We start from the raw sequence: 19,021 nt of genomic DNA on the forward strand, positions 1-19,021 counted from the left end.
AATGTTGAGGGGGGGGGGAGGAGTGTGTGTGTGTGTGTGTGTGGGGGGGGGGGGGTCCCGGTGACAGATGGCGGCGCCCGGCGGGGCACAAAGGGCGTGGCGGCTCAACGGGCGGGCGAGCGGCCGCATACAAATAAGGGGTGTCACGTGGCGGGGGAGGGGGAGAAATGGGGGGGGGGAAGAAGAGCCTGACGTGGGCGGCCATATGGCGCGTGCCGCCGGGCGGGGCGGGGCGCGGGGCGGGGCGCAGGCGCGTTGGGCGGTGGCGCTGGAGCGCGCGGTACCCAAGTCCCGGTGCCGGCCCCCCCCCCCCTCCTCCCCTCCCCGTTCCCTCCCCCGCCGCGCATCCTCGGTCCCGCTATATAACGGGGGAGCCCGGCGCTGCGTAACCTCGGGGAGGAAAAAAAAAAAAAAAAAAAAGGAAAAAAAGAAAAAAAAAAACGGAAAAAAACCCACCCAACCAACCAAACCCCACAACCAACACGCGCGGCGCCCTCGGACGGGAGAGAGCTGCACCGGGGTTATGAGACCGTCACCGCGCAGGAGAGGCTGAGCAACGGAGGTAACGGGAAACCGGGTTTTCACCCCACACGCACCCTCCCTCCTTCCGCGGGAAAGGGGTTGGCGGCGGCTACCGGGATGGGAGAGGAACCTGCGGGGTCGGGGCGGGCGGGACCTGCCGCTGCCGGAGCGGCTTCGGTTTGTAGTGCCGCTTGCGGTCGTGGGAACCGGCGGTCGGTCCTGCCGGTGTGCGCAGGCGGCTGGGTGCGTGCACACCTGTATCCATCCATACGCATGTATGTGTGCTTACATTATATATATGTAAAGGTATATGTGCGTCCATACACACATTTAAATACGTGTATGCGCGTCCATCTACGCACACACCTATTATATACGCGCTTGCACCTACGCGCGTCCTAACTTCCAGCTCCCTCTCCTCCGCGGAGGGCGGCCACCGCGGTCCCACCGCAGGCTGCGGCCGGGCGGGCGGGCGGCATTGTTCCTCCCCGGTGTGCCCGCTGCGACCGGGGGACGGTCGCAACCCCTAACGAAAAGCCCCCGCGGGAAGCGGAGGGACGATGCCCGTCTGCGGCGGAGGGGCCGACGGAGACGGAAAGCCGCGGCCGGTCCCGCACCTGTTAGGGCGGGCGGGGGCCGCGCGGCACCGCCGCTCGCCACCCCGCCGCCGGCACCCGGCGACAGTCCTGGGGACGGAGGCGGGACCGGGGGGGGATCTCGCCGGGAGAGGCTGAGCAGCGTCGCTCGGGGGAGCAGGTGTCCGGCGCCCGTCGGGGCGGTGCGGGAGCCCCGCACAAGGCGGCGGCGAGGGGGAGCCGCGGAGAGCGGGGGGGACAGGTGTCACGGGCGGCCGGCTGGACGTCCCTGTGGGTATCCTCTGTGTCGTGTGCCCCCCCCCCCCACCCCCCCGCCTTTCCCCCTCACCGATTCAGCAAGTGTGTGTGTTTGTTTTGGTTTTTTTTTTTTAAAAAAAAACGCTCGGTCTGCCCGCGCCGTGCCGCTCGGGCTGCCTCCCGCACACATAATCTGCTTATATTCCCCGCTAACATGAGCGAGTTACATAACGGCATTTGAACATATGTCAATTTAATTATAAGGCAGGACCGCGGAGACAATTAAAAGTTTGCGCTGGCACCCGTGGGGAAGCCGGGGCTTCCCTCGGGAGGGGACGGGGGCAGCAGGGGGCGGCGCGGGCGGCTTCTCCCCGCGGGTGGCTGCGCGGGGCCGCGGCCGCCGGTCCGGGTGCTGATACGGCTCTTTTCTGTCTCCTCCGCGACGCAGAGGCTCACCATGACCAAGTCGTACAGCGAGAGCGGGCTGATGGGCGAGCCCCAGCCGCAGGGCCCCCCGAGCTGGGCGGAGGAGTGCCTCAGCTCCCAGGACGAGGAGCACGAGGCGGACAAGAAGGAGGAGGACCTGGAGGGTCTGCACGCCGAGGCCGAGGAGGACTCGCTGCGGAACGGCGAGGAGGAGGACGAGGAGGACGACCTGGACGAAGAGGAGGAGGAAGAGGAGGAGGAGGAGGACGACGACCAGAAGCCCAAGAGGCGGGGGCCCAAGAAGAAGAAGATGACCAAGGCGCGCATGGAGCGGTTCAAGCTGCGGCGCATGAAGGCCAACGCCCGGGAGCGCAACCGCATGCACGGCCTGAACGCGGCCCTGGACAACCTGCGGAAGGTGGTGCCCTGCTACTCCAAGACGCAGAAGCTCTCCAAGATCGAGACCCTGCGCCTGGCCAAGAACTACATCTGGGCGCTCTCCGAGATCCTGCGCTCGGGCAAGAGCCCCGACCTGGTCTCCTTCGTGCAGACCCTCTGCAAGGGCCTGTCGCAGCCCACCACCAACCTGGTGGCCGGCTGCCTGCAGCTCAACCCGCGGACTTTCCTGCCGGAGCAGAGCCAGGAGGTGCCGCCCCACGTGGCGGCGGCGGCGGCGGCGGGCGGGCCCTTCCCGGCCGCCCCCTACCCCTACCAGTCGCCGGGGCTGCCCAGCCCGCCCTACGGCACCATGGACAGCTCCCACCTCTTCCACCTCAAGCCGCCGCACGCCTACGGCGCCGCGCTCGAGCCCTTCTTCGAGAGCGGCCTGGCGGAGGGCGCCAGCCCCGCCTTCGACGGGCCGCTCAGCCCGCCCCTCAGCGTCAACGGCAACTTCTCCTTCAAGCACGAGCCGGCCGCCGACTTCGACAAGAGCTACGCCTTCACCATGCACTACCCCGCCGCCGCCGCCGCCGCGCTGGCCGCCGCGCCCGCCCACGCCGCCATCTTCCCGGCCGCCGCCTCCCGCTGCGAGCTCCCGGTCGACGGCCTGGCGCCCTACGAGGGCCACCCCCACCACGAGCGGGTCCTCAGCGCCCAGCTCAACGCCATCTTCCACGACTGAGCCGCCCCCCGCCGCGGGAGGGCGAGGGGGCGAGCCCGGCCCCGCCCGGGCGCCACCGCCTTGTTTACAGGGGGCAGCCCGGCGGGGCCCGCCGCCGCCGCCCCGCTCCGCCGCCCCGCTCCGCCGCCGCCCCGCTCCCCCGCCGCCCGGCTTCCGCGCCCCGCAGCCACGCGGGGAAGCCGTGGCAGGGGCACCGGGATCGCGTCAATCACCTGATCGGGATAACAAAATCACAAGCAATAATTAGGATCTATGCAATTTTTAAACTAGCGATGGGCCAATTGCAAAATATATATGAAATCTCTATTTTTCAACCAACGTTTTACTACTTGTTACCTTTCCCATGCTGAATTATTTTGTTGTGATTTTGTACAGAATTTTTAATGACTTTTTATAACGTGAATTTCCTATTTTAAACCATGCAGCTTCATCAATTTTTATACATATTGGAAAGGTAGAATTATATCTAATTTATACAAAATAATTTAACTAATTTAAACCAGCAGAAAAGTGCTTAGAGAAGTTATGTTGCCTTAGCACTTCTTTCCTTTCAAATAGTTGAAGAAGAAAAAAAAATGCACGATCCGGGCAATTTCTTTCCCATTAAAGTCTTTTTTTTTTTTCCCTTTTTTTTTCTTTTCTTTTTCTTTTCTTTTTCCTTTCCCCCCTACAACAAGAACCAGATCCCCTAGGTCTTGAGAAGATATAAGAACGAGAGACTTATTTTCTATTAAAACATATCAATTCAACACATTACTTGCACAAACTTGTATATAAAGATTATAAGCAAATGCCAACACCCTTTTTAAATCGAAAGCTGCTTGACTATCACATACAATTTGCACTGTTTCTTTTTAGTCTTTGAACCCCTTGGCATTCCGTGGTTTTTTTGAAGAGAACTTGAAGATGTTAATGTTTCCAGGCGATATAAATGCATGATTTTATACATGTTCACACGATCCGTGGTTGTCATATGCTCATCTTATAAATCGGAACCTAAAACTAATCAGGTTGTAAAAGTCGGGCTATATACCTATTGTAGTCGATTAGTACGGTAGCTTGAAACAAATTCAAACCATTTAATCCGTAATTAGAACAATAGCTATTGCATGTACAATGCAGTCCAGAATAAGTGCTGTTTGAAATGTAACGCTGGTTCAACTGGAATCAATCTGTACTGTAATTTTGTTTGTAATCCTGTATATTATGGTGTAATGCACACTGGGATTTTAGAAAAACATCCATCCTTTGGCAACAACATAGTATTGAACATTTGGTCGAATGTTGCATTTCTCCTTAAATGTGATTTTTTTTTTTTTCTTAGTGTAAGTAATTCCTATGGGATTATTGTTTTATTCGGATAGCTCATGAAAGGTGCAACACTTATTATTTGTAGAATAAAATTGGAGAAAAAAAAAGGACACGGATTCTGGAGTTACCTTGAGGGGTTCCGGGGGGAGGGGGGGGCATTTCGTTCGTTTGTTTACAGCGCGCCCGGCCATTTGCAATGCTGATTTGTTGAATGAGGGGAGCGGCGGCAGAACCGCGGCTCGCCTGGGACCTGCGGCGACCCGTGTGGGCAGCGCCGAGCCCCCCGCACCCGCCTCGGCTCGGCCACCCACCCGCGGGGCTCCCCTCCCAGCCCACGGGGGGAGCATGCCCCCCCCCGCCTCGTCCCGGCATCTCGGGACCGGCACACCGGGGAAATGCCGTTTCGGCCCCGGCTCGGCCCCGCCGGCAGCAGCTGCTCCTTCCCCCGCAAGCCGGCCCTGGACCCGGCGCTATCGATTCGCCGGGCCCCCGCCTGCCAGCCGCGAGGCGTGCGTGTCTTTAACCGTCACTGCTGAGTCTGGGGCTTAAGGAACCGGGAGACACCACCTGCGGGAGGGCAATTCCCCTGATGGCCGGGAACATTTAGCAACAGGTCTTTGCCTCCGACCCTCAGAGACAGATTTGAGACGTTCCCTGAAATCCCTTAGATGAACCCGTCACAAAGCAGAGGTATTTCATAAATATTTCACTGAAGTCCAGCAGAAAGGGAACAGGCTCTCCTGTGGATGAGGGCATTTTTTCACGAGAAAACAAGCTACTGGCGTCTATTTTAAAAGGTTTTCATAGCTACGGAAATCCAACGCGTAAGCGTTGCAAACCTCCGTTAGTACTGCCGCACCCTCACGGCCGGTCTTTCGTGCTAAAAACACGCTGAAAATTAATTGCGACGCCGGCTGATGCATTTTGCAGCATCTCGCTGCGTTTTGCCCGAGCCTGCGGCTCCGCACTCCAAACTGTTGCTGCATCTGAAAAGGAAGAAAGCAAAAGGGAACTTTTCAAGTACCCGATTAACCTTTCCCAGTCAGTGGTAACAGAGTTAAATATACCCTAGATAACCCGAGGGGGGGAAATGAATGACAATTTTTCAGATAAAATTGAAAAAGCTGACCCAGGCTTGCTCGCCTTTTGGTTATGCACCTTCTTCTTAAACATAAGGATTCTTCTAGTCAGTCAAGGGGCAACTCACATGCCACCATCTTTTATTCAAAGGCAGGCACAGATGTTCCTTCTGCAGGGGAGGTTTTAATTTATGAAAATGATATTGTTTATGCATGAATGCACTCTGCATAACACACAGTACTTCCATCTGATGAGAGAAATACCACAGAACCAGTGCCAATGTCGGGAACATATTCTGCAAATTTAGTCGCTTAAATGTTTAATGAATATTTGGAAGGCATTTCCAAACCACAAGAAACCTTTTCAATTACCTTTTCTTTTTCCACGGTTGATAACAAAATTCAACTCCTCTAGCCAATGCAATTTACTTAAAAGATCTGCCTAGGCTATCTGAACGTTCGCTACTGTGATACTTTAGAGAAAAACAATATTTTAATGTTATGAGCAACCTAATAAGAAAAATTAATTAGGCATTTTGGTAACTAGAGGCTCCATTTTACAAATCACCTGTGAGTTCTGTTATTTCAATTAGTTTAGAGTTGGGTTTTTTTTCCCCCCACCCGTATAAAATATTGGAGATCTCCCCCACACACCCCCTTTGCTGCTGCTTCTGATGCCTCCATGATATTTATTTTTTTGTACTGTTAATATCAAATCTTGAAATCTCTGCTCATGACTCCCACAGGAAGGTCTATCAAGGTCTCTTTCGAAGGAAAGAATTACTCATGCTGTTCCTCTCTTATGAGCACATCGCTAATTAACTAAGGCTACAGTGGGATTATCTAACTTCCGCATGCGGAGGAAACTCCAGGGTTGAGTCATACCCACTCACATACTGGGTCACCCAGCACAGGCCTAGGAACTCTATTTTTATGGCTTGTTGGGACCTTCTTCTTTATGCCATGCTTCTGACAGTAGGGATTGTTCTAGCACCAATGCACGCTCGAGAAGACCCTGGTGAAATCTCCTCTGCAGGTACAGCACATGAGTAGCAGTCACAACTTGCACCTTTCCCCTTCTTGGTGTTCTGAAGCAACAGAAGAGGGCCTGGAGGTTGCAGACCCATTGCTGTCTGTGATGCAGCTGAGGCCCCAGCTATGGCAGAGGGATCTGAAATGGTGGAATTCCAGGTTATATCCACAAGATGTCTGAGAGACTGAAAGCCTCAGGTTTTACCTGGCCCGAATGAAAAATGTGCCTGCACGTCATCAGACTTTGGTCCAGTGCCTCCAGGAGGACTCCCCAAGGGAAGGGAAGTAGATTCATGGAGAACCAAGATTCCTGAATTCACCAGAAGACAACAGAGTGTCACTTTCTCCAGAAGATACTGTTCCATAATTTTAATAAACTAATATTAAAAAGCAACATACAATTCCAGAGGTAATAGGAATTAATAGAAATAATTCTAAGTCTTGAGAGCAAGTTAAACAAATATTTTCTGTCATCTGTAACAGTAAAAATTCTTGCAATTATTTCAGTATTGTAAATGAACAAAACTGGATCCACCATGACCTTAACAATTGCTTTTGACATATGAAAAATATAATGAGTCTCCTTGTTTTTAAAAAAAGCAACAAGAACCATCTTGTCAAATGGTTTTAGAAATTAAATTCCATTCTCTTGTTTATATATAAAGTATCTAAAGATAAAAAACCAAACAAACCCCACTCAGTTCTCACTCATTCCTATTGAGGAAAAACTCCAAGAAATGAAACTTGGAGTTCTGCCTGGTGCTGTGTCAGGGAAAATATGCAGAAATTGGCCTTTGCTTTTATTGACCAAGATGGGTTGTATGGTTATTCTTTCAGAAATTGTAAATGGTCTATACTCTTTCCTTAGCCGAAAATCCCATATTACAGAAAACCTCAAAAACCATAGTACATGAATATGTGTTGAAACAGTGAGCTGAAGATCTACAAATAGACTGTTATTTAAATATGTACATAAATGTTTTTTAAATAATTCATATATGTATTTAACAAACTGTCAGAAGCTATGCAATACAAAATTAAAACTGACAATGCTCTCAAAGCATTCACTTAAGTATTTAGGTTGCCTACAGGGTATGTAAAACATAGAATATCAGCCCTGGCTTTCAGTTTCCTAGCTTGTAGTAGTTTGCAGCAGAAAGCTAACTGCATTTTGTATGACATAAAATAGAAGCAACTAAGATTTACATTATTGCCAACATTTTGATGACAGAGCAATAGAAAACAAGAGTAAAACTTTATTACCTTAAAAAGATAGCGTATCAACTTTAATGCAAAGAAAAAATAAAATGTCCTCTGATCAACATGTTCTCATTTTACATTCCCTCCCATTACCACATTTTCCTCTATTGTTCTGATTAAGATCAGTTTCAACTCATGGTGATCTCAGGAATGACTTCAACTTCAGACTCCATTCTTGCAGCTTCTTATTCCTGTGTAATAATTTCACTCATTTTTGTTCTCCTTTTTGCAGAGATTTGTCCATCTCCACAATTTCAGATTTTCTTTTCCTTACCTTCTTTCTCCCTCTTGTTATGCTTTCCTTTTTTTCCAGACATATAGAAAGATGTATAGTAATAGTAATGCTCTCTTCTACAGACTATTGGTGCCATTTTTCTTCAGAATCATCTATGACTTTGCTTATTGTGTAAAAAGTTTGGTGTTCAGCTTAATGTCTCTTCTTCAAAGTCAAGGAAAACCAACACAATAGAGCTGAATTAATATTGAGAGCTATAAAAGATTCTTTTCTAGAGTAGCGATGTAAGAAGGGAACATAGGAGAGCTAATATTTGGGAATGAACAGCTGAAGTGTAACTGACTACACGCTAAACCTTCATTGTATAAACAGACACTGTAGCCAGAAAAACATACAAGCCAAGGGTATGCTGCCAATTTCAAAATTCAGGTTTCTCCAGAAGCAAATCTCTATTAGCCACTGAAACAAGCCAGCTACCAGAAATGTCCAGTGGAATCCTCCAGAGTAGGCATAAGGTATTTTCCTCATAGCATCCCCTCATCTCTTCTTGTCTTAATGCCTGTTTCTTAACTTCAGCATCACATTATCCATGAATGAAAAACTGGCCTTCCCATTTCTTGCCTATTCACCTCATTGCATTTTTCTATGCATTTTTCTTGAGGTGAGAGGATTTATTTTCCAGTAGCATGCTTTACCTGCTTGCTCTCCTTCAGTAAACACTACCTGTACTTCCCTCACTTGCTATTTCGGCCAGAGGTTGTCCTACTTCTTCTCGTTCTTCACTTCACAAGCTTCTTCTGGAAAAGACTACCGAGACTCCCTCTACTTCTTAGTATCTAGATAGCAAGAGATTATTTCCTTCATCCAGAGAGAAGCAATGTTAGTTGAATTTAGCTCATCTCCTTGTTTCCTACTACCTCTTGTCCAGGCCCAGAGGATTCTCCCCTCTCCTAGTTCATCTGCTTGTGCTCAAGGCCAGCACCCTGGCACAAAAAAAACATCTCCTCTGGGTCCAGACTGCTGAGAACAAGCTTTAAGAAACCACAAGGTGATCTCCTCTCCCTTACACAAGAATTGTGTTTAAGAAGAGGTTCTCACCCTTGGTATCTGCCTTCATGATATTACAGCCATGTCTGTGCCTGGCCATATCCAGACTCTGACGCACAGACTTGATATCCTTGCTTAATCTTGGACTTGCCTTGACAATATAGACTTCCCTGGTGGCTGCTGGGCTAGCACTGACACCGGTTACTGTCATCAGACCTGACCCTGACCTGCTGACTCTGTTATTCAGCTTGATGTTGAAGCTACCTCATAACAAGGGGTTTGTCTAGCGATTTAGAGTCTTAGCTGAACTAGGCTACACACAGCCCTGCTCACTTTGGTCAGGTATGCAAGACCCTACCTGACTTAAGGTCATTCTCAGGTCCACTCCCTTTATAAAGCAGCCTGCCCTTACTGCTCCTTGACATTCTTCCTCTTGTGTTTCTGGCTGCTAGGGTCCTGAGCGCACTACCGAGCCCTAAAAACCCTGACCAGCCCCACCTGAACCACCCCCCCACCAGCCCTGCCCAAGGGCCTGGAGCTCCATTTAAGCTCAGCCTGGGGCTACCAGTCTTTCCTTTAGACATACTGTAGGATGCTGGTCTCCAGTTCAGCCACAGCCCTGATCTGGCTATGAGCCCTGCTGATCCAGATCTGCAAACTGATGTCCTGGCCTCAGTCCTACTTCTTAGATTTGGATTCTTGGGGGATCCTAGCACCCTCCCCCGGGCTGCCTTGCTCAGCTACCACCACGTGGGTCCTGACCAGAAAGGCCTCTGCCTTGCTAGCCTTGGGGTTTCCCTTGGCTCCCTGGCTCTTGGGGAGTAGCTGGCCCTTGCTGTGCCCTGACAATGCCTTTGCTTCCCCTCCTGGTGTGCCCCCCACCTCTTTCTGCCCTTTCTACTTTACTTGAGCTATTTGTTTAAAAAAGCAAACAAAGTAAAAAACATTAAGACAATTTCTAAGGCAACTCCACAGGCTCTCTAAGTAAATAAAATGGAGTAACAGAGTCACCTGGGATTCAGACTATAAAACACATCAGAGAACTCTTCTGTTGACTCAGTTCTAGGAACTTTTTTATTCCTGGTATACTGAAGAATGTATACTTTTCATACTTATCACTAGCAAAAGAGAATAGCTATGTCTCGTAGAGAACTACTGATGAACTAGATGTCCTTGTGCACTGCATATTTAGTCACCTGTAAATTGAAGGAGGTACATTAAATTCAAAGACAAAGTTACTTTATGCGTGAAAAACACCAAATAATTCTAAATATTTGAACAATACTTCTGGAGGCTATCTGAAGAGCTGCAAAATTTAATTTGAAGGATATTTATAAAAAACGTCCTTCAACTTACTCATTATTAAGAGGTGAATAGGGCTTCTCTATGTTCATGTGTCTATTGCCATTGAATCAAAATGCACATGAGAAAACAGGAAAGTAAAACACATTTTAGCTGCTCTGGGTGACTCGCAATGCTTTCTGTATCATCCCTATTCCTCGTGCAGCATACTGTATTTCTAGATGTCCCTTGATCATTCTGCCATCACAAGTACCTGTGTGCTCCAGTTCCAAACTCTGGCTATGATCAAAGGTGCAGAAGAAATCAAGGCTGTTACATGTAGGTTCAGTGCTCTGTGCTATTAAGCTGCCTACTATACAATTACTGCTAAACATTTACTGTTTGCCTTGTCTCTCTTTTTTTCTCTAATATGGGAACATCACACAGCATACTACATGAGATCATCAATACACACAACCCTTCTTACAAGAAAGGACAAGGAAGTGCTATGTGTGAGAGTTCCAGACATAGTCTAGAAAATGGATAAACTTATATTGCTGGACTATTCCATGTTTTTCCAAATTCAGTGTGCAAATCTGAAAATTGTGATATTTAAAAAAAAAAAAAAAAAAAAGTCTATTAGAGTAGACTTGCTTAGAATAATTTTTTTCCCCCAGGAAAAAGTGTCTGTCTCAGACTTACAAGGGACTGTGGGGATTGAGGATTTGTGAACAGTAGCAAACCAAGAGTGAACAGACTTGTATGTTCCTCCTGTGGTTTTTGTTACTATATACAGTTCTCTTACTATTTTATCTACTACATTTTAGTATCTTAACAGTTACTGAATTAATACACCTCTCAAGTAACATCAGGAAAAGGGTGTTAGAAGTTTTAATGACATCAGTTGAAGGGTATTACAAGTCTCTTAGGAACTGTAATAGTCTTCCACTGATGGTACTGAAAGTAGTATCATTTTATGGTTCTAAGACAGTTATCAGCTTATCCTTTCCTGCACCTTACGAGAAATTATCTGATGACAACACATAATATACATAGATGGGATAGGCTAATAAATGGTCCCAGAAACAAATACAAATGACTGCAGAGGATTATAAAGGGCATACAGCCTCAAAATTGATTCAACTATATCCAGTTTCATGTTGTGCTTTAGCTTCTAGTTAATGATTTAGCTTTCCTTTTGAATGACATCAATGCAAACACATTAAAGATCACCGATGCCAAATAACAGACTCAAGTTTAATTGGTTCATCTAATGTTGTACCAGAATGATAAATTGGTAAGGCAGGCTTGTTTGTTTGGCTTGCAGTTTTTCCTGCTTTGTCACTTAGTTATCTTTAGGCAAAAAGACGTGTTTTGTACAAAACTTCCACTGTTTACACATAATTTCAATTCTTTACACTTTATCTGATTACTCTGGAGTCAAGATACCTATATCCCAACAAAGAAGATCTAAGGGACAAAAAATATCAACACAAAGTCAGAATAAGACTATTGATGCTAGCAGCTTTAAGCAAGCAGAAACTTTACGTGGTCGTGTTATAATTCAGAAAGGCAAATTGGTGATGGCTATATTTCAGTGAAAGCTGTATCAATGGTTCCATGCAAATTGAAAAGCACTTACAAGTTGTATATTTAACAAATATTCAGAGCATACTTTAAACGTGGCAAATAGATGGAAGTAAGTATCAAAAAGCTGTACCATAGTGACTTTTAAAATGTGTCTTAAGACTTTCTTCTCAGCTACATAATTAGCATCTTGGTACAGGTTATGGAACTACTAAGGAAGGAAGCTTAATAGTAATGAAATCATGTATCATCTCATGGACTCTCAGCTGGTTTGATTGCAGACTATCAGATTTCCTTACCCGTAACACCATTTCTCTTCTGGAGAGACAAACATCATAGGAAGAGCCTTGGATATTTTCAGTTGTGGTTTGAACTGTAATTTGTATCACCTTGCAAAAGGCAGTATTTTTAATTTATTGCTTTATTTCTCAGAGGGATGTTGTATATTTGTCTTATTACAAAAACTAAAGATAAAATTACTAAACTGCTCATTTAAAAATGTCCTTTTCATGCACTAATAAGCCACCATGACATTATAGAACTCAGAACTTAAAAAAACCCTTGCCGTTTTCCTTCAAATTAAGCCCTTACAGGCTCAGGAGCACCTTATAAATTGGAGTTGATGCTGCACATCTGATGTGATTGTCATCAGTGAATCTTACAGCACCTGTGAGTAAAGCCATCATACCTCCGAACTGTAAAATCTGTCATTTACTGAGGCGGGAATAAAGAGGCGGTCTCCCTCCTTTGCATTTAAGCTTTGAGGGTGAGAGATGACTGCGCAGCCTTCTGTGTGCACTTTCTGCATTGGCCCACTTGATACAGAATCTAATGTTGTACAAGTTTATATCAAATTCTGAGTCACTGTGTTCCTCAGTTGTTATGAAGGGTTATGTGTGACTGTGGTACCTCCACCTGGGTTTGTGATAACATTCTGTTTTGCAACATGAACGTCAACATGGTATTTATCTTGAGGCTAAGCCATAGACACAACCTGTGAAAGACTTGACCTTTTTAGTATGAAAGGGCTATTGCAACTTCGTGTCATAGCTCTCTAAAGCTAAGTAACAGTAATGTTGTTAGGGATAATAGAAAAGCAGAAGACATGGGGACTCCGACAAAGAAAACGCATTTCTGGAGGTAGAGTGAATATTCCTTCATTGCTCTCCCTGGGGAAGAAACTTAGACGAGCAAAACCGTAAGAAGCCCGGGTGCCTTTTGACGGTTCTCGCCGCCACCCTACGAAGCACGGTACCTCATTCGGGGCCCCGGGTTTGCGCCGGTATCCGCCGCAGGCCGGGGGCAGCGGCAGCGCCAGCAGTGCCGTGGTGCTCGGCCCGATGCCAGCGGCCCGCGGGGCCCTGCCCGGCTGATGGCAGCGAAGGGCTCCCCCTCGGCGGCGGGAGGGACGTTTCCCCCAGGAGGGGCTCGGCCTGGCCGCTGCCCGCCCGCCGCTGCCGGGCGAGGCCGTGGCTCCCGGCCCGGCCCGGGCGCCCTCTCGCCGGCCCCTGGGCGGGTGCGGCCCCTCCCGCGGGGCGGGGCGGGCGCTGCCTTGGCAGCAGCCGGGACGCCGCCAGCGGCCGGTGGCGCGGGGCGGCGGTGCCGCCGCCATGCCGGGCGCCGCGGCCCCCTTCCTGCGCCCGCAGCGACGGGCCTGGCCCGAGCGCCCGGCCGGCGGCCGCCCCCCGCCGGAGCAGCGCGCGCAGGCGGCAGCCGCTCGCGCTCGCTCCTCAGCGGCGGCGCCCGCGGAGCGGCGGCGACGGGTGGCCCCGCTGGCGGCGGCCGAGGAGGGAGAGGAGCCGCTCCTCAGGGGCATCTTCGAGATCAGCAAGAGGAGCTGCGACGTGGTGCTGAGCGCCCGGCGGCTCCGCTGGAGCCCCATCCTGCCCGAGAGCCCCACAGGTGGGACGGGACGGGGCGGGGCGGGGCAGGGCGGGGGGTGTCCGCCGCGGGGCCGGGCTCAGCCCGGGCCGCCTCCGGGAGTAGGCGGCGGGGCCGCTCGGGGCGGGCCGGCCTTCCCGCGGCGCTGCGAGGGAAGGTCAGCTACGGCTGGGGCCCCGCCGGGCAGGGCGCTGGGGAGTCGCCTTACAGCGGAATTACCACAAACTAGTTAAAGTCGGTGCTGACAGACATGTCTCTGTCCGTCAAGGTTGCGCTGGTGATTAAAAAAAGTAGAACAAGTTCTTCATAAGGGCAAGGAGTGGCTTGTACCTGAACCAACTCTTCCCTGGCAAGAGCCTTTACTTCTTGGCAGGTGATACGAAAAGGATGAGATGTAAGAGATGGTGTTTTTTGTGGCCTCTTAGCCCCAGGCAGAAAGAACAGTAAGAGGATTTGATTTTGTTTCTGCTGCATCAACTTTTCTCAGCTTACTCTCTTTGACAGGCACATAAACTGCGTGTAGGTGGGTATGGTTTTGTGAGATGTGCATGAGTTTTGTGATGAGGCTTCTGTGGCAGGTTGTCCTTGCTCTGTGCTTTTCCGATAACGCAACACGCTGTGAGAAAGTGCTGTTGCAAAAGGGTTTGATCAAGTGAAACAAATCATACATAGAAGTTTTGGAAGAAAAGGAATGCTCCTTAAATTTACCTAGTCCTTTTTTTTCCTAGAAACTGTGAAAACATAAACTTACTTTCAAAACTGCATATGCGCTCTTAAAAGTGCTTATTTACTGCAGTGACCTCCCCGTACTTATGTGAAGGAGAAATTGAAGTTGCGTTCAGGAACGCAGAGTTTCCAGGCGGCATTGCTGCCTTCTGGTACGGCACGGTTAGCTTGTCCAGGCCTAAAATTTACACCTTTGTATGGGTACGATCCAACAGCCGTAAACCCAGCATACAGAGAAACAGTGTTTCTTCCACATATCGGTTTTTCTCTGTTATGATAATCTGTTCATCTTCAAGGCAGTCTGTATGCTGCAGAGGCTTGAGGAAGCCTGTGATTCCAGTGGTGCTGCTGCAGAGGAATGCTCAGATGCTCACAGCTGAAGTCGTTATGCCTCATTTCATATAACCATGTTGGGATACCAGAGCTACTGAAATCAAACTGATGTGGTGCCAGGCACAACTATTGACTCTTATCCTCCAAATAGTGTAACCGTGTTAACGCAGTGTTCTGCTCAGACTTAGATACCTGCTTTTCAGCAGAACTGTTGAGTTCTGATGACGGCCGCGCTCATGTGCGTACAGTCCTTTCTCTTGGGGAGCCAGTCTGGGTGCCTTAGTAATGCTGTTATGCAACGCTGTAGCCTCTCTTCTGTCCCCTTTGGGATTAACTACAGGCCTCTCTATGTGTGATCTGAAGTGTGGTTTATTAATTATTTAGTTCTGTGTGCAATGCTCTAATTTGATTGCCACTTTATGTTCTGGCTACTTTTAATGTAGCTTGAATTGCCATATATCAGGAACTAGGGACCATGATTGTCTTTTAATTGTCACCAGTGAAAGATTTGAAGGTACAGACAGGAAGAATGAATTTCGGTATCTATTGCTCCATGCTTCCAGGGATGGGAATATATTCTGGGTTTGATTGGTCTGTTGGTTTGGGGGTTTTTTCCCCCTAGGAAAAATCCACCCCCTAAGTTGCTACTTTGTATAAGATCTTGTCATCCTTAAATGACTCATACAGACATCAGGGGCTTTTCTGTCTTAGTTCCTGCGAGGTAATAAAGTATTCAGTGCTTAAAGTCAGTCATATTGCAGATGGCAGAACTTCAGGAGTCTTGTGGAAAGGAGCACTGACAAGTTGGCATCAATTATATTAGGATTCAGGTGTTTACTGCACATGTATTAAATGTATGCCGATACTTCTTTGTCTCTGACAATTTGGTTTTGTACTATGTAGCATTGAACTGCTGAATATTTTGGTTTCTGAGAAGCTTTTAATGTCCTACTTCTTTACTAGCTTCAGTAGAAAGGGCAGTGGTGTCTTCCAAATGCTGTGTTTTTCTTGAAGTCAGTGGTAGGCTATGAGTTTTTACTATAGGATTTCCAAATTCTGAAATGTTGAGTACTGACATCGAAGATAAAGGGATTTTCAGTTCCACTGTTGGTATAGATGCTACCTCTGCACCTGTGGCTGTTCCAGGCTCTCTTTGAGAATGAAATAATCTTAAAAGGAAAACTATTAGGTTGTTTCTGAGACCCTTCTATCCTTCTGGATACATTGTGATGGGAACACAACAGTCTACCTGAGCAGTGTTCACAAGAATACTTGCGACTCCTTCCTTCAGGCCAGCGTGGCTCTATGTGTGCCTGCCTGTGCCTGCAGATCAGCTGAGTAGGAGCTGAAAATTGCACTGTGTAGGGCTTGTTGCCCTCTCAGGGATGAATCCAACAAAAGTCTTGTCTATTTTTCCTTCCGTCTCGGATACAGTAGGTCAGGATGGTTTTACCTCTGCAGTTGCAGAGGTCAAATACGGATTTTACAGCTTGAATGCTTTTTCTCTCCTACATTCTCGGATCCCAGTAGCAACTAGCCTCGGGTGTTGCACAGTCTGATTCAGCGTAACAGAGGTACAGCAGTGCAGTGCTCGGGTGGAGCTGTCAGTAGGTACAGTGGATGGCCAATGTCTGTCTGGGCAAGTCTTTTCCACTGGCATTTGGCTTAAGCATACTTTCTTCAAACCAAAAGCTTCATAACATAATTTGTCTTAGGTCAGGTCAGGTCTTTATGCTATGCCAGTGATGCTAAATGTCTTCTGCTTGGACTCATATGTAGTAATTCTCCCTGTTTTAGGAAAAGACCTTTCTTCTATGTCAGTCACTCCAGCTGTCAAGTCAGAGATCTACCAGGTGGTCGCTTTCTCCCCTTTCCCCAAACCTCCCATCCCCAGTAGTTCCCCCAACGTATTCCTGCCTTGCTGAAGTTGTTTGTCATACTCAGTTCTGCGGTTCCCATCATACGTTCTTACATGTGGTAGCTCGTGCAGCCTTGGCTCCTTCAGCTTCTAAATAGAACTCAAAGCTCCAACTTTAAGTTCCCAAGCAGGTAACATCTGCTGTGCCTGGGCTTGATCATGTCACGCTCATGTATGCGTAGTTCTGCCCCACTGCAGCGGTTCTGTGGAGCTCTTGGCAGTGTGGTTATCAGGCAGACTTCCTTCTTTACTCTCTCTTTGATTTCTGCAGCTTCTGTCTTCTAGAGGTTTCTGGCTGCCTGTGCTCGCTGAGGATTTTTGATGTCTTCCTTTGTTGTTCGCTCTCCAGACCTTATAGTAAGCTCCCTAGCAACCTCTTCCCTCTCAAACAAGCATGACCCATTATGAATTTTGTTCTCTATTATAACAAAGCTTTGGGCAGAAGTAAGGCCTGGGCAAGCAACTGTACATGGAGCCTGAAGGAATGAATGTGTCAAGTGGGAACGCAGGCAGTGTGAGGTGTGGCTCGGCTGCCCCCTCTGAAACGCTGCGATTACAACCTGGGTGTGCAGCGCTGCTGAGCTTTTTCTTCTCACCGGATGGAGCCAGATACCCTCTGACCCATACCTGGTTGCTTCCTTTTAACAATGCGGTGGGCGTTACAATAAGAAATAGAGCTCACAGTCAGTAGTTACTAGGTTTTGTTCCTAGCTTCTTTCTATGTGGCTTTCCTATGCTATAAATATAATCACTGAAATTAAGAAAAAAACCAGGACTTCTCTCTCTTAATAATCCAACCCCAACCTGTAGAGCTTCTAATTTTGGATGCTGCTTCAAAACCATAGCAGAGAACACTATCTTAAGTACAGATCTGAATATTTTATGTGATGTTTAGAAGTTCCCAGAGGACAATAAGCATGACTGAATGATGGAAAAAAATAATGATTTACATTTAAGTACAAATGCTCAGAGTGGATTTGGATTTTTTCTGGTGCAGCTAAAGTTTAAAAACTAATGAAGTGTAGGGGATTAGCAGCAGTGGCTGTAGGAATCACTTGTATTTTAGAACAGTTTCAGTACAAATAGTGTTAATTCAGTCGTCTTTATGCTGTTCTTCCAGTATGGCTTGTTTTTTGCTGTTGAATGAGAACTTTAATCCTGGTATTTCTTTAAAGCCTTCAGCATCTTTTTAAAGATTGCCACAGAATTTCCCAATTTACAATAATTGCAGTTTTTCAGCATATTTCTGTCAGGAAATGGAACAAGACTGGCACTCGCTTAGTATTTTACTGGTATGTGAAATCCGGAGGTTTTTGATCATTGTCAAAAACTTTGTAAGTATAGTTTCTTGTGTGTGTAGTGTACCTGACTGAAGGATATATGAAGTGTTCTCAGACTGACAGCATGTAGGCTGAACTGGGTATTTGGATAGCAATAATAATAATTTGGATAAAACTTGCTTTTTTAATGTAAGTAATTGAACATAATATTCTAAGTTAATTGACCAATAAGAAAGTAAGATCTCTGGAGCAATCCAGAGGTTAATGTATATTTGAATATATATGAATATATATTTTCATAATGAAGTAAAAAAGATCAATGTGTTGTTTAAGTATACTATTCTTATATAGTATACTATAGTTCCTGTTGATATTAATCTAAAATATAGATTTATAAATATTCTACATAAGTGCAGCAATACACTGATGTATTTCAACAGTGAAAGAGTTAGCAATAAAGGACTTAAAATTAATTCCAAGTGCATAGTGGCCTGCTGCCAAGGCTATTTAGCAACAGATGTGGCTGAAATAGATACCAATAGTCTGTTTGGGATCTCTAAAGTAAGACATCTGTCAGTCTATCGGTCAGTCAGGAATAATGAAAATGGGAACTGGCTGTTACAAAATCTGTGTTACTGAAGTTCCACGTTGGTCAAATTCAAAGCTTCTGATTCCACTTCTGATGTGTAGAGAACATAATTCGTCTATGTGGCTTATCTATTGTCCAAATAGGAAAACTATTTTTAAGGAAGAGACGTAAAAATAAATAATATGAAGTGTAACGGAGAGTGAGATGTACATGTATCACATCAATATATGGCTTTAAGATGTAAACTGAAGGAAGAAAGCATGCAGTTTTAAACTATCCCTTGGTGTCTGAACTTGAAAGACTCTTAAATCTTTTTCAAGGAAGTCCATAAAATTAATGTCTTTTAGATAAATGCTGCATGAAACTGTGAAAGAATTTATTAATTTACAACTTCTTGTGAAAAATTAAAAATATTTAAGGAAATGCACTATACTATTTAAAGATCTCTTAAAATTTGTTCTTTATTTCAGATGACTTCTAGACATAATGTCTTGATTCTCTGGGTGGCTTTTACCTTTTATCAGCAGATAAGTTCCTGACTAATTGTTTGTGGAACAG

General features: G+C 47.0%; 2 protein-coding genes across 3 annotated transcripts in view; both read left to right on the forward strand.

Moving 5' to 3' along the window:
- Positions 1-203: 203 nt before the first annotated feature.
- Positions 204-3,025, forward strand: NEUROD1 (neuronal differentiation 1). The gene is made up of 2 exons (XM_074873060.1): positions 204-562; positions 1,804-3,025. Exon 2 carries the CDS (start codon positions 1,813-1,815, stop codon positions 2,902-2,904), a length of 1,092 nt encoding a protein of 363 aa, XP_074729161.1. The 5' UTR covers positions 204-562; positions 1,804-1,812; the 3' UTR covers positions 2,905-3,025.
- Positions 3,026-13,346: 10,321 nt separating this feature from the next.
- The window catches only part of CERKL (CERK like autophagy regulator), a 58,843-nt gene continuing 53,168 nt past the window's right edge, over positions 13,347-19,021 (forward strand). Inside the window, exon 1 of one of the 2 annotated variants that reach the window (XM_074873057.1) lies at positions 13,347-13,638. In XM_074873057.1, coding sequence (XP_074729158.1) covers positions 13,347-13,638 — 292 coding nt within the window. Of the gene's footprint in view, positions 13,639-14,025; positions 14,141-19,021 lie in introns of those variants that run through there. The other variant, XM_074873058.1, reaches the window with a different exon arrangement.

This window comes from Strix uralensis, chromosome 6, assembly GCF_047716275.1.
Source record: "Strix uralensis isolate ZFMK-TIS-50842 chromosome 6, bStrUra1, whole genome shotgun sequence".
Lineage (NCBI taxonomy): Eukaryota > Metazoa > Chordata > Aves > Strigiformes > Strigidae > Strix > Strix uralensis.